The sequence below is a fragment of the Narcine bancroftii genome, chromosome 14 (genome assembly GCF_036971445.1).
Source record: "Narcine bancroftii isolate sNarBan1 chromosome 14, sNarBan1.hap1, whole genome shotgun sequence".
Taxonomy (NCBI): Eukaryota; Metazoa; Chordata; class Chondrichthyes; order Torpediniformes; family Narcinidae; genus Narcine; species Narcine bancroftii.
The window spans coordinates 9,787,262-9,802,917 of record NC_091482.1 but is presented as its reverse complement, the minus strand read 5'-3'; the positions used below and the strand labels follow the sequence as shown (position 1 = coordinate 9,802,917).

The following is a 15,656-nucleotide window of genomic DNA, read 5'->3' as shown; positions in this document are numbered from 1 at the left end:
TTTTAGTTTTTAGTTCATACTCCTTTGATTTGACAAAATTTAGAATAACTTGCTCAGTTCATTGTTATCATGTGTCGTCATCACAGCAAGTAATGGGATTGATGTATATGTGACATGGAGCCATTCTTACTTAAGTTAAACCTCTACTACTCTTTGAGCCAAAATAATATTAGATCTGGATCCAATATTCCTCCTTTAGATTGTATCTGAGGTCACTAAACATCTTTATGACAATGTACTTCTGGCTTCTACCCAATATCCACTGCCTAGCATGTTTCTTGTGAGACAAAAAAAGCAGCTTTATAATCAAAGAGTGAAATCATAAACTTTGTGCAGCAAACAGACCTCAATCATATTCTTGGCACCAGATAATGCTTTGAGATCTGGGCCAGAAGTGTCTTGAGCTAGTTTCATTAGAACTGATGAAAGATCATTGACCAAAAGAATTAACCAGATTTCCCTCTCTGCAGATCCTAGTTGACCAGGTTTTTTTTTTGTTTTTGCTTGCATTTAACATTCCAGGAAGCAAATCAAACTTATCAAATCTTGGACAAGAAAAAAAAACAGGAGGAAGAGGTCTTCCTGTTGTTGGAAACCACAAGCCTTTAATTTTTGACCTGAAGATCGCTTCTTTCTCAAATGCCTTTTTTCAGAAACTTATCAGGAGGTACCATTATCATTAAACATTTAAAATAAGAATAAGGTTAGAGGAGTATAATAATGAGAGGATGAAAAGGAAAGGAGAACCTAGCAAGTAAAATAGTTTGAGGTAAAACCTGAAAGACTGCAAACACATTGGTTGAAGTAAAAACACAATGCTGGAGAAATTTAGCAGGCCAAGCAGTGTCTTTTATGATGCCTTGATGAAGGGCTCAAGCCTGAAATATTAGTTATATATCTTTGCTCTATAAAGTACACTGACCTGCTGAGCATCTCCAGCATTGTGCTTTTAAGTACTGTTCTTGTTCATGGTTCCCAAATTGTTGGCAGTTCCTTTACTATAGTATGCAAAGGTCATGGAATGCCTCAATGTCTGGAAAAGACATCTCATTGTCTGAAAAGACTCCTCAATGGTTATTTGTTTTTAGATACTAATTGGCCTGGTGCCTCAACTTGGCTCAGCAGTTGGGAATGGGCAGACACATCAAGATAGGAAATATGGGAGACAGGGCCAATTGAAACAAGTGTCTGAGGGCATATTGATTGTGAGGGTGTATTTGAACAATAGAGTCATAGATCTGAATGGTGTGAGGAAAAGATGGGGATTTAGGACTGGATGCAATGTTTGGATTGGATTCTAACTGGACACAGGAGAGACTTGATGCTGGAATCAGGATCAAGGGTTCAGTGACCACTTTTTTTTTCTCTCTGCTGCTTGACCCGCTGAGTTCCTCCAGCAGAGGCTCACTGGAGTTTCCCCAAACCCCCCTCCCCCATCAACTTGATCTACCGGGATAGCTGCCTGGAGGACCCCTTCTACCCCACCCACAGCATCTTTCAGCTGCTCCTGTGGGAAAGAGATACAGGAGGATCAGAGCCAGCGCCACCAGGCTGAGGAACAGCTTCCTCCCAACGGCAGTGAGAATGTTGAACGACCAAAGGAACCACTGACCCTCCAAGACTCTAATATTCATTAACTAACATGGATTTATCTATTTATTCATAGGACCTGAGAACGCTGTTTTCTCGGGTTGTACTTGTGCAATCAGAGGACAATAAACTTGTCTAACTGTGGTCTACCTCCATAGTTTGGAATTTGAACATAGAACATAACAGCACTGGCCCTTCGGCCCGATGTTATTGCCGGCAGATAGAAACCTACTCTGCATCAATTTGCATTTTCTTCGTGTCGTGTTTTCAGCTTGAGAGTTCTCTCCACTGAGAAACAAAAGCCCTTCGCCTATCCCTTTAAGCCAAGGCACTTGGCGCCTGCGGAATTTCCCTCCCCTCTCCCCTGGCCCTCCCTCCCATTGCGGGATTCGTTCACATGGAGCAGGCACCTGTCTTCGCCTAGCGGGCACTGGCGGACGGCGCAGCGACAGATGAGGAAGCGTCAACCAATCTGGTGACAAAGTGAAAATCTCCCCATTCTGTGGACGGAGAGTAGCGGAGACCAGCAGCCACACTCTGGATTCCAACGGGGAAGAAAATGAAACCTGTGGATAATTAATACATCCTCCAACATTGCGCGCAGAGCCACGCGTTGCCTGGTTCCTGATTCATTTACAAACTGGTCTCAATTGATTTTTTTCCCCCTCCCCATGTGAATACTGGAAGGGGGAGGTCGTGGGGGGGGGGGGAAGGAAAGAGGACGGTTATCTTCCAGATGCATTCGTTGCTGGATCGCAAGAAAAAGGAGGCGAGTTGCGAGCTGGGGTTCGCCGAGGTGCAGGCGAGTGGTCTCCTCCCCCAAGCTCCAAAGATGTGGTCGGGTGTGGGCTGCCTCTGGGTCCTGCTCTCCTCCTGCCTGGTAGCGGTCTGCAGCTTCAGCATCATCTCCCCCGCCTGGATCGTCAAAGAGCAGGGCAAGGACACAGTGAGCTTCGGGCTGCTCTGGCATTGCTCGGAGGCCGTCTACAACTGTTACACCTTCGGCAGTCTCGGGAGCTTCGCCGACATCCCCTCGGGCTCTTGGCAGGTAAATCACGAGGGCGAGTCTGCGAGGAGAGGGAGAGGGGGGAAAGTTCTATTCACCAGTTGCAATATATGCTTTGGCGAGAAACTTGTGAAGTCAAACTGTCCTGTTGCAACCTTCACGTAATTAAGATGTTACATGAGTTACATTTTCTATATTTGCCTGCGTGTGTGACCCAATTCCACAAATGGTTGATTAAAGAGAGTCAAATAGACAACAATTGATCAAATGATTTATGCACGTTATTGACCGACTCCTCTTGGATTTATGAGTGATTTAATGACCGTGAGATCGAAAAATGTTGCGGGAGGGAGGGGAACGACGTCTAATGTGTCTAGTGGCTAATTAAAAGATTAGCACAGTCCACCCCCGCCCCCCCACTCCTGGTTCTGGTTAAAGAAGGGGAGGGGGGAGATGCTTTGGTTTGTTCAGAATATTTCGTGGCCTCTGTCCGCACCCGGTGATGAATTTTCCCGGGAAATTTGCACTGATGGTACCTCGCTGGAGAACTTGGCTCGCAGTTCCGACTCTTTCTCGCCAGTGGCTTCAGTGCCATTAGTATAATTGCCTTTCAAGAGCGTAGTTCTGATCTGGTTGGGGAGTCCTGCGATGCGCCAGGTCCCCAGAAAACATTGCAACAAACAAATTGAGTTGACCAGGTTTAATTAAATTAGCCGAGACGTCTCTTTTATTAAATGTGCCTGCGCGACATCGTTTAACTTCAAACAACAGGCGGCGCAGTCCTTCGCCCGGATCATTCACAATATCGTAGCAGGGGTGGCCCCTCTGCCAGACCTAGCCAAATCAAAACTGATCCAGCGTTTCGCACATGCATGTAAAATATTATTTTTACCAATACTTCCACCCGAGACAGTTTCCTTAAAGCATTTGTTAACCAAAAGAGTTGTTCAATCATTTCTAGAATTAGATCTTGCTCTAAGCTCAAAGTCTTTTCTCCAGAAGTCAGTACTTTTCCGAAAGCTGGGAATAAAAGCATTTTCTTCATTTAGCAACCCATTGAAATGAGATGTCATCGTCAATACATCTGGCAAAACTGATAGCCTAGTGTTATCCTGTATACCGTGGTAAAATGTCATCGCCCCACTGGCATGTGTAAGGGGCGATGCACCGTTCTTCGTTCACCGTAAACAAAATAGGGTTGCCAAGCATGCTTGCAAGAAGATAATAGTTCTTTTAGCCAAAACGTGACCAGACTTCAAACTGCTGCCACTCTTCTCAATAAAAGTCATCCGATTAATTATAGCTCGTGTGCTGAGCATTAAAAGCGGGGTAGCTTAAAAGGTTTTGCGTTTGGACCAGGATTGTGTACTCAGATGTGACACATATAGCGGGAATGATATACAATTTGATTGAATGGGTTAGAATTTTGGTACATAGGATTTTCTGCAATATGAATGAGTTCTTGGTTATCAGGAGCTGACAGCAATTGTTACAATGGCGGGTGTGAATTATCCATCTGTATAATCTGTCTATTGGATTGCTTGTTTGTCTATGATCCTGTTAACCCTTTGGAGGTGCAGAGTAGTATTTTTTTCAAGCTTTTCCAGAATTCCCCATTTGTATTCTTCCAATTGGTTTTTGGTCCCTCCATTGTACCCCAGCAAAGTCACAAAAGACATCCTGTGATGGTGACAAAACAAATTTATCCTTCCTTCCTCTTCTCAGTCTTTGATCCGTCAAATCCCAACATCCTCATCCACCACCTCTCCACAGAAATGACTGTCTGCTGGCAGATGGGCTGGATCACATTTGTCTCGTGCTATTCCCATCTCAGATTTCACATTTATTGTCAGTACATACATAACATCACGCACGACTCTGAGATTCCTCTTTTTACTGCGGGTAATTGCTCGTGCAAAAAATAAACTGTACACAGCATCAACATGTAAACAAATAAAGAACTGTGAACAGATAATGAATGTAAACAAACTGCAATTCAGAGAAAACAAAGAAAATCAATAAAGTGCACAAATAAGAGTCCTTAGATGAGTCTCTGATTGAGTTTGTCATTGAGGATTCTAATGGTGAAGGGGTAGCAGCTGTTCCTGAACATGGTGGTGTGAGTCCCAAGATGAGGTCTTCCAGTCCAGATCTTTCAAAAGGTATGCCTCCTTCCACAAACGTGGCTTCCCCTCCATCACTATCAACACAGCTCTCACCTGCATCTCCTCTATTTCCTGATCATCTGCTCTGGCCCCCTCTGCCCCCAGATGCAACAAACATAGAATCCCCCTCATCCTCACCTACCACCCCACCGCTTTCAACACATTATCCACTGGAATTTTTGGCACTTACTACAGGATCCCATCATCAGACACATTTTTCCTTCTCCCCTCTCGGCCTTCCACAGGGATAGCTCCCTCTGCAATTCCCTCATGTACTCATTCCTCCCCACCCATCGCATCCCTGGCCCCTTTCCCTGTGCCTTCAGGAGGTGCCACACCTCCTACCTCACCACAGTCTGGGATCCCAAACAGGCCATTTAAGTGAAGCAACACTTAACGTACACCCAGAGGACTTGTTTACTGCATCTGGTGCACCCTTTGTAGCATTCTCTACATCGGAGAGATCGGTCGCAGATTGAGAGGTTGCTTCGTTCAGCACCTCCTTTCCATTTGTAACCACAGCAACTTCTCAATAGCCAACCATTTCAATTCCAGGACACACTCCCGCACACGTCTGTCCATGGCCTTGTGCACTATCGCACCCAGACCACCAGCAAAATGGAGGATCAACACTCTCCAGCCAGATGGCATTGTCTTTATTGCCTTCCATTAAACCTGCCCACATTTTGTTCCCCTTCCCCCTTTTCTGTCCTCCTTCCACCCACCCTGCCATCCCTCCTCTCCTTCATTGCTGCTGTCCCTTCCCTCCTTTCTCTACCTATCATCTTCTGCCTTTTCCACCTCCAACCTTTCCCCCCCCCCCCCCCCACACTTTTGTTCTGATGCCTGCTGGAATTTTCTCATACTTTGATGAGGGGATCAAGCCCAAAACGTCGGTTATGTTTGCCACATAAAGGACACCGTTCGACCATCTGAGCTTCTCCAGCATTTTGTGTTTTTACTTCAACCAGATTTTTGCTGCAATTTATTACTGACTGCATTAAGATTGAATGCAGAAAATGAATTTTCAATGACATGTTGCACTTTATGGTTTTGTATGCTTGTAGCATGTGGTCAATCAGCTTTGAGCCTCAAGCATATATTCACCACAAACGTAACAGAATCTATCCCAGCTGTTGTGACATTGATGAGATATTTCTGCTGTATTAAATCTTCAAGACAATAAATGCCATTGTTAAGTACATTCACTATGCTATTATTTGAAGAACATGTGCATCAGTATGCATTCAATCCATATTAATGTAATGAACAGCATCTGTATATGTGAGCTGCTGTTATAGCCTGTGTGCATCTATCCTGCCTAAGCATGCCGAGCCCTAAGACAACATTTGCAAAGCACCTGCACTGAGTGCATGCCCAGACAGGCTTGGACTGATCAAAACAGTTGCATTGTGGGCAATATACAAGTAGTCTTAAAACAACCTCCCCCTCACATACCACCTTAAACAATGCCATAGGTTCTCTGTGGTTAGTATGGGATTACTTAAGGTGATATTTGAGTGTGGGAGAAAGAAAGGTTGAGAACCACTGACTTAAAATATGACAGGAAATCACAAAAGTAGTTGTTTCTTAATTTTTTTTAATTTAAGTACGTGATAGGAACATTTTAAGGTGATTTTTTTTTGTGGTCAGCAGCCCAAAATCCATAATATACAGCCAAAAGTGTTGAGGAAGAAAAATTTTCATTGTTCAGAGTTTTCTGTCTATTTTTCCCAAACGAAAGCCCCAGGAAGGGTAGGAATGCTGGTTTATTTTTAATGGTGGTACAATGTCCAAGCTGCCAGCCACTGATATAAAAACAATTGGTTATGAATTTTGTTTTCTTGATTTCCTGAATGTGATTATTCTGTTAAAATCTCCAGATAATTTGGGTAAAGCAATAGCTGTAAAAGGTGTCAATAAAAAAGAAAAAGGATATGAGCCCAGATGGAATATTGACAAGGTTTTCCTCCTTTACCTCTGTGATTATTTCTCTTCATGGATGCTGCCTGACCTGCTGTGTTCCTCCAGCTTCTCATTGTTTGCTCTGCAAATGGTATAATGTGGAAATTCACAGCATGGAGGGAGACTACTTCCAGCATTAGGTCCAGAGTTGATGTAATAAACAAATGGTTTTGAGTTGCCTCTCTGTTGGGGGAAAATATCATATTGGCTGTTACTGTTGCTTCTTTTCCTTAGTCTCTTGGGATCAAGGATTACCTGCTTCCACTGCGGAGATTGCCTGGGTATGAGTTTCAAAAACATGGGATTTCATTTCAAAATATTGGCAATATGAAGTCTTTGTCTAGCAGCAAGGAGCTCCAAGATGATTGGAAACCAAGCTACAAACACCAACATATAACCTCTCAATACAGCACTGTATGCTTTAGCACAGTGCTTTTAAACCTTTTCTTCCCCCCCCCCCCTCCCTCATATACCACCTTAAGTAATCCCTTACTAAACACAGAACCACTGCTCTAACATGTCAGACTAGATCTTGGACTGTGGCAAGGATTTTATTGGAACAGCAGCATAGAAGTGAGAGTACAGCCAGGTGAGGAAAAACTGACACTGAATGGAAATCCAGTGAGAGAGTGAATTTAAACCATTATTTGAAGCCTTTGATCTTTTGTGCAGACCTGGTTCTTGGTCTGAGAAACAGTCTTCACAAGCTGGAAAGTCCTGGTCTCCAGATAAAACTGGGGTGAGGAGAAATTTCCTTGTTGGGATTTCATTGACTTGTTTGTGGATGGAACACTTGCTACAGTTTCTACATTTTTTTTTATTGCTGTTCTGTCACAACGATGTTTGTAAAGTTGATGAAAACTCTTCCTAATTTTGGGCATATTTTTTATTATAAAATTAGATTAAATTATTTGTTCTTATCTTAGCCCTTGAAGTCAACGCCGATAGAATGATAATCATGTCAAATATAGTAGCAAGGAGCTTCTTTGTCTTGTATCTTCACAAATATTTGTAATTGATGAAGGTAAATTGTGAAGACCTATTGGACTAAATCCCCATATCCCTTGGACCAGTGGTTCTCACGTATTACCTATGCCATAGGTGCTCTGTAGTTAGTAAGGGATTACTTAAGATAGTATGTGAGTGGGGTTTTTTAAAAAAAAGAGAAACACTGCCTTAGACTGTTTGAAAGAAGGTATTTCATTCTTTTGAATGCCTTCACAGCATTGAACATAGGAGAGGGGAATTGGTCACTCCAATGAATTTATAGAAACATAGAAGATGGGAGCAGGAGTAGGTCATTCGACCCTTCGAGCCTGCTCTGCCATTCAACAAGATCATGGCTGATCTTAAAGTTCAGTACCCCGTCCCCGCCTTCTCTCCGTAACCTTTAATACCCTTATACTGAAGAAATATATCTAATTCCCTCTTAAATATATTTTATGTTATTCTCCTTGTGTATTTTGGGCAATATTAGGAATCAAATGTTATGTCAACTAGTGCCTTGTGCAGATGAATACAATATTAATGTATGTATATAATTATAAAAACATAAATCATATATATGTTATTAGTAGCTAGTTTTTCATTCCATTAAGAGCTAAGGGTTGTTCATGGGCTGGGACTTCATTTCATGGTAACCTAGGGAAGCTGCTTGGATGCAAATGAAGTCCCAGTGGTTAGGCATGATCAAATCAGTTCCAACTCCCTTTCACTACAATATCTCCAACTTGAAGCTGATGCAGAAGCAAGTAGTGGCTTCCATTGACCTGCCCAATACTGTTGTAGTCTTTTCTACTTATTGCTCTTGCAATAGACAATATGGTGTCCAGTAATGGTTGAAGTTTTTTGCAAGTCTGTGTGATTGTAAGGTCAAAGAGGCAGTGGATGACAAACTCTTGATAAACTGACATTTTGATGTCTTAAAGTTCACAGAGTCTTTCTTTGGGTTTAGCTTGCATGTCTTGCTGCTAACTTGGTGCTGAGATCATGAAGCTATTTATCCCCCATCTTTGGGTAATTAGTCATGATTATTCTAATGCATTCACCTTTCTGTATTTGTGATCAAGTCATCTGTCGAGTTTCTTTAACTTGAATCGGGCTTGGCACCAGAGAGGATGAATGTTTTTCCTTTTATTCCTCTTCTACCTTTTAATCTGATTAGATTGCTTTGCTCCATCAGTCTAACAGGCCATCTGGGAATAAATACTGCTCCTATTAGCCAAATGCTGACGAAGATGAGGAACTGCGGCTTTCCCATTAGGAATGCTTTCATTTCCCTTTTTCTTTTCTTGGGTATAATTTGGCAGAAATTTAATCACTGGCTGCCATCACAAAGCTGTGGTTCCTGATTTCATTCTGTCAACAACTGCTCATTTGTAGGATTTTTTTATGGAAAGGTAAAATGGCGAGAATTTCTATGGAAAAATTAACATGGAGATTTAAATCGGGAGGTCTACAACTTCCAAATTTTGAATATTATTATACAGCAGCCTAGTTATGATTTTTTTCTTCTTTTTTTGAGAAAGGAGAGAAAGTGGCTTGGGTTACTATAGAATGAATAAGATGGGTGAAAAAGAATGAGAAATTTTTGTAAAAGTGGAATAAGGCATTATTAACGGGAGAAATAGGGACACCAATATTAAGACATTTGGTTAGAATGTGGCATAAGCTACATATATTGATGGGATTTAAGGGGTATGGATTGGGGAGAAGGCCACTGGTGCAAAATAAACTGATCCTGTTTATGTTGAATAATATAAATTTTATTAACTGGTCAAAAAAAAGGAATAATGTCTATGAAAGACCGTTATCAAGGTAGATATTTAATGACATTTGACCAATTGAAAACTAAATGTGGAATACAAAATAATACAATATTTGGATATTATCAAATAAAGGCTTATTTACGAGAAAGATTAACTGCATCTTATTTGTTGTTTGAAGATGATTAAATAGAAACAATAATATCAAATCCAAATATAAAAAAGTTTATATCTGTTATGTATTTATTACTTTTGAGGGGAATATAAAATAAAGATTTGTATAAATCAAAGCAAAGATGGGAAAAGGATTTGGGTATAGATATAACTGGTAGAAATTGGACACTAATATGTTATGATAGTATAAAAAATAGAATAGATGTCAGATATAGAATGATACAGTATAATTTTATACATCAGTTATACTTTACACCTCAAAAGCTTAATAGGCTGAAGTTAGATATTTCGGTTAAGTGTTTTTGGTGGAAACAGGATATAGGTACTTTTTTTTACATTCTACATGGACATGTCTCAAATTGAATTCTTTTTGGACCAATTTAATAGATTATTTCCATCAGCTAATAGATGTTAATCTCCTGAGAAATCTTATGTTGTTCTTTTGGGGGATATATCACGAATTAATCTAGATTTAAAATTGGATTGATTTCAAAAGGAATTTTTAAAAATCGCGCTGGCAGTGGCCAGAAAATGTATCGCTCTTTCATGGAAATTGGATACGGATTAGATCGATGGCATGGTGAAAATCTTTGGAAAAAGATTGTATATAATTTAAGGAACAAATATGATAATTTTTTGAAAATTTGGTTTCCATATATGCAAAAGATTGGTGTTATAACTTAATAAGTAATTACATTATGTTAATTGGTAGGATATGGTGCGAACTTTGTCACTCCCCGGCCTCACCTTAATATTTCATTTTATTATTTCTGCTAGGTTATATGTGTGTTTTTCTTTTATTTATATATTATGTGTTACACAGTAGTGATTTATTTTATTGTACACTTAACATTTACAGTGTATCTATTAAATATAAAAATAATTAGGTCATAATTTAGTTATAAGGTAATATCCAGTATTGTTTTAAGATTAGTTTATTTTCTTTCTTCTTGTTCTATCTTCCTTTCCATTTTTTTTTCTTTGGGGATTTTTTTGAATGGGAGTGGTTTGGGGTGGGAAAGAAAAAAAATGATAAAATAGCATATTTATTGATTTTGATATATAGTAATTTTAGTTATGTATGTAATTTTTACATGTGCCAATAAAATAAAATTTGAAAAAAAAACTGCTCATTTGGTAGCACTTCCACTTGTGGAGCCTATTCACTTCTATGCTCGTTCTCGTCCCGAAATTAGAGATGAACAAATATACTGGTATGTTCATGGAGAATTTAATAACAGCATTTCTAAAAATGATGCCGTCTTTTAACCAAAAGGATAAAATATAGTTGATAAATATTCTGTAATAAACATATGGCAAATATTAGCAAAATTGAACTTCCACTTGATTTGAGGCATTGCACAATAGGTTATTTATTATAAATTAAGATAAATGTAAGTTGGTCTTTACAGAAAGGAACTAGATGTGGCCATGTAAATGCTGGATGTTCTGTTGTTTTATTTTGAATTGAGTGATCTTTCTTGTGTATGCAGTCAAGTAAGAAAAAGCATGTGCAATTGAATCAAAGTGAATATATTAGTGACAGTTCACTGAGGCTTCATTCATTCACACAGAAGATTCTTCCATGGTTTGGCTGTTCCGTGACTTTAGGGTTTATCTGTCAGCATGGTATATAACTTATAAAGCAACAATTGAAAATTGCACAGCAAACCAATTCTTGTTATTTCAATAGCTAATAGATTCCTCCTTCAGCTATTCACCTGGCATGCTTAGTGTAGCGGTTAGCACAACATTATTACAGCACCTTAACAATGGTTCAAATCTACTGCTGGGTGTAAAGAATTTGTACGTTCTCATGACTGCATTGGTTCCCTCCGGGTGCTCCAGTTTCTACCCATGTTCCAAAGGCTCGCAGGTTAGTTGGTTAATTGCTCACATGGGTGTAATCTGGCGTTGCAGGCTCATGGTCCAGAAGGACTTGTTACTATGCCATATCTTTTTTTTTTAATTAAGCTTTAAAATCTTATCTGATCTGTTATTGCATTACTGCTGAGGTTCAGCAGTAGGTGCAGCTACCCATTCAGATGAAATTGTTTTCATCTGAATGGCAATGAACCTGTAGTTCATTGACTGAAAAAGGAAAGAAGCTACAATTTTCATCTTCATTCATTGGGCCATTTCTATCCCAGAATGCAATTTCTATCCCAGAATGCAATTGCCCATTCTACACTTGCCTGATTTGCAACACTGGCTTCTCCAGACATCGGGGATTGTATTAAGGTTCGAGGCAGTCTTTCCCCGTGTGTGAGATGATCTCATCTCATGCCAGTGTTGAGAAGATTTTCCTTTCACACTAGATGCTTTTTAGGCTGATTAGCCATTAATTCCTGGAACCACTTGCAAGTGTGAAAGGGGCGACAGTCTCACCTTGTAGCTCAAGACCTCCAGTCACATCAACATCTTTCTGAATCTTTGCTGCACCCTAGCTTGGCTAGGGATGATGGTTTAACAATTAAAATTGGGGATACTCAAGACTTCAGAATTGGAGATGCACAGATATCTAGATATGTTCAGCTATAGGGGACTCATTAATGTGTAGTCGGTTTGATTACCTGTATTGCACTGTGCCTTCTAACACGAGCCAATAAAACAAAAGAGAGATTGAGTGCCATTAAAAGATTGTTTCTGTTTTCCAAGTGCAATGAAAATGTCATGTTTTTCACAAAGAGGACGTGATCTTCGTGTTAAGTGTGAACGTTTGGGGGAAAAATGTAAATTTTTTATGATCTGCTGTCAATACTGTCTGGGTACAGAACTGTGTGACTAAGTGTTTGAACGAGAGCAAATGCGGTGTATGGTGTTAAATTTTCATGAATCTTTTGAATTCAATAAGGTGGCGAGAAGGCCTGCATTGATGTGCTAATCTTTCAGGATTGTTTCTCTCCTTTTTCAAAAATCTTTCCAGCTACTTTCCATGAATCTCTTGGATAGAACAAAGCTATTAGCAACCACACCTCTTGGCTTCAGGCACCACAATTTGCCACTTATTCTTGGTAGCTCTGATTTTATGATGCATTTTCACATGTCCTTTAGTTGAATCTATCACCTTTGTTTACTTTATTGTTGCTGTTACAATTTTAAAAAGTTACATCTCAGTGGTAGGAAGGGAATTGGATAAGCATGAGAGAAACTGATGACATTATTTTGCTGGGAACCAGCAAATATTTGATAGGCTGAAAGGCCCCTGGAGTCAAAGTAATCACTGATTCTATATTGGTACTGTAGGAAGAGGGGTGACAACTCACAGGGGCCAAAGGGATGTATGTCTTAAATTCAGAGGACTGAGAAATAAGCAAAGGTCTTTCTACTATCTTATTTTCAAATTACAGATTTGCCAAGCAGGTTGCACATTCCACAAGACAGGTTTTAAAGCCTCTTCAAGGAGTTAATACATTGCTAGTTTTGTCATTTTTTTTGTTTGACTTCTGATTTGGCATAAGTGATGAATGAAACACTTAGTGCTCCGAAAATATTTGGTTAAATTTCAAAGCTAAAATCTCTGGTCTTGGATTTAGGCTCTGAAATTCACTCCTTAAATCTCGGACCTTCCTTCAAGAAGCTCCTTAATTCAACATGCTACATCATTTTGTTGTGTTAAACTTTGTTTGGTGCATTCAACTATATAAATGCAAGATATTCTTAGTTCAGAGACCCAGTTATTGCTTACATGCATCTTTTTTGCAAACTGCATTTTTACGTATAGATATTGAAATTCCAGAATCTGTTTTTTTTTTTGGCCTGAACTCAATGATAATGGCAGTGTGGCACATTTGGATTCTGTCCAAATGTGCCAGGGCTTTTGCACCTATCTGCTAATCCACAAACGTTGCTGGAACTTGGGAAATAGAAGCAGAAGTATGTAATAGGACCCCATTGAATCAGTGAATAAAATAGCCTTGGCACCACCTCCACTCTCCTGTTGCCCTTTGTTCTTGACCTTCGTATACACCCAAAATCTTTCTTTACCTTGTTAACAAAAGTCAGCTTCCACAGCTAAACAGAATCTGCTGGAGGAACTCAGCGGGTTGAGCACTTCACTGGGAGAAAAAGAGTGATCAGCATTTTGAGCTAAGCCCTTCATCAAGACTGATTCAGTCTGGAATATTTGCCCCTCTCCTGGTCTGAATGGGCCTTCAGTGCTTCCTGAAACAATTCTGGGTGAGGAGCCATTTGGCTCTCATCAACTCTGTATTCAGCAAGTGAATGCCTTCCTCCTGCATTCATGTTTGTGTAGTCAAAAGATCTAAATCCAGCAGATCGATGGACTGAAAATTCTCTGCACTTGGATCACTTCTGACTCACTGTAGGAATGGATGTTGCAATAGTTAAACCACTGGGCCAGTAATTCAGAGGTCTTGGACTGTTGATATGTAAATACAAGTTCAAAATCCCACCTGTGGCAATTCTGGAATTTAAATTAGTTGAATCAGATAATTGAAAAAATACTAAAACTTCTGGATTGTCATTAAATCAGAGAGAACAAATATAGTATGCAGTTTGGTCTTTGATTCCAGAGCCACAGCAGTGTGGCTGATTCTTTTTTAAATTTTTAAAAATTTTTCACACTATGAACCATATTAATCAAAATGCACACAAACATTTCCCTCTTTAATATACATAATTGCATTTTCTCCCCTTTATTCCCCCCCCCCATCCCTTCCCTCCCTCCTTCCCACCCCTCTCCCTACCCACTAAACATTCAACATATACAATAAACCCATTAAACAATGTCATCACACAATGAAAACAAACAAGAAAATTGTGTCATCTACTTTTACACACTGGATCAGGTCATTTTGTCATCTTCTCATTCTATCATTTTAGGGGGTGGAGGTCCGCAGTAGGCCCTCTCTGTTGTGTTCCATGTACGGTTTCCAAATTTGTTCAAATAATGTGACTTTATTCTTTAAATTATATGTTATTTTTTCCAATGGAATACATTTATTCATTCCCATGTACCATTGCTGTACTCTCAGGCTCTCTTCTGATTTCCAAGTTGACATTATACATTTTTTTGCTATCATCATAAATCTTTTTTGTGCTTCATCCAGTATGAGGCCTAATTCTTTACTTCTTATATTACTTAGAAGAAAGATCTCTGGATTTTTTGTTATGTTGCTTTTTGTGATTTAGATCTTCCCAAAACTTTTCCATTTTCTCACATGCCCAAATTGCATGTACTGTTGTTCCCGTTTCCTTCTTACAGTGAAAACATCTATCTGATAATGTTGGGTCCCATTTATTTAACTTTTTGGGCGTAATATATAGCCTGTGTAATCAATTATATTGTATCATGTGTAACTTCGTATTTATTATATTTCTCATAGTTCCAGAGCACAACTTTTCCCATATTTCATTTTTTATCTTTATCTTTATGTTTAGATCTTTTTCCCACTTTTGTTTGGGTTTATAGCTAATTTCATCATTTTCTTTATCTTGCAGCTTGATGTACATGTTTGTTATAAATCTTTTTATTATCGTTGTTTCTTCTTCCCAATTTGTCCTTTAAGTAGGTTTTCAGTTGGTGGTATGCAAGCATTGTACCATGAGTTATTCCATATTTGTTCTTCATTTGTTCAAATTATAATAAATTATTTCCCAAAAAACTATTTTCTATTCTTTTGATCCCTTTTCTCTCCCACTCTCTAAAGGAAAGGTTATCTATTGTGAAAGGGATTAGTTGATTTTGCATCAATAATAATTTTGGTAGTTGGTAATTTGTTTTTTTTTCCTTTCTACGTGAATATTCTTCCATATTTTGAGTAAATGGTGCAGTACTGGTAAACTTCTATATTGCACCAGTTTTTCATCCCTCTTATAATGTATAGGTTCTAGCACCTTCTTCTTTATTTTATCTAGCTCTATCTTGGTCCAGTCTGGTTTTTCCCTTGTTTGATAAAAATCTGATAGATTCCTTAATTGTGCTGCTCTATAATAATTTTTAAAGTTTGCAGTGTGGCTGATTCTTCA

The 15,656-nt window shown here is 39.2% G+C and overlaps 1 protein-coding gene across 1 annotated transcript in view; it reads left to right on the top strand.

The window, feature by feature from the left end:
- The first annotated feature begins 2,037 nt into the window (after nt 1-2,037).
- The window catches only part of LOC138749194 (LHFPL tetraspan subfamily member 7 protein), a 237,944-nt gene continuing 224,325 nt past the window's right edge, over nt 2,038-15,656 (top strand). The window contains exon 1 of the mRNA XM_069910276.1: nt 2,038-2,638. Coding sequence (XP_069766377.1) covers nt 2,327-2,638 — 312 coding nt within the window. The 5' untranslated portion in view covers nt 2,038-2,326. The remainder of the gene's footprint in view (nt 2,639-15,656) is intronic.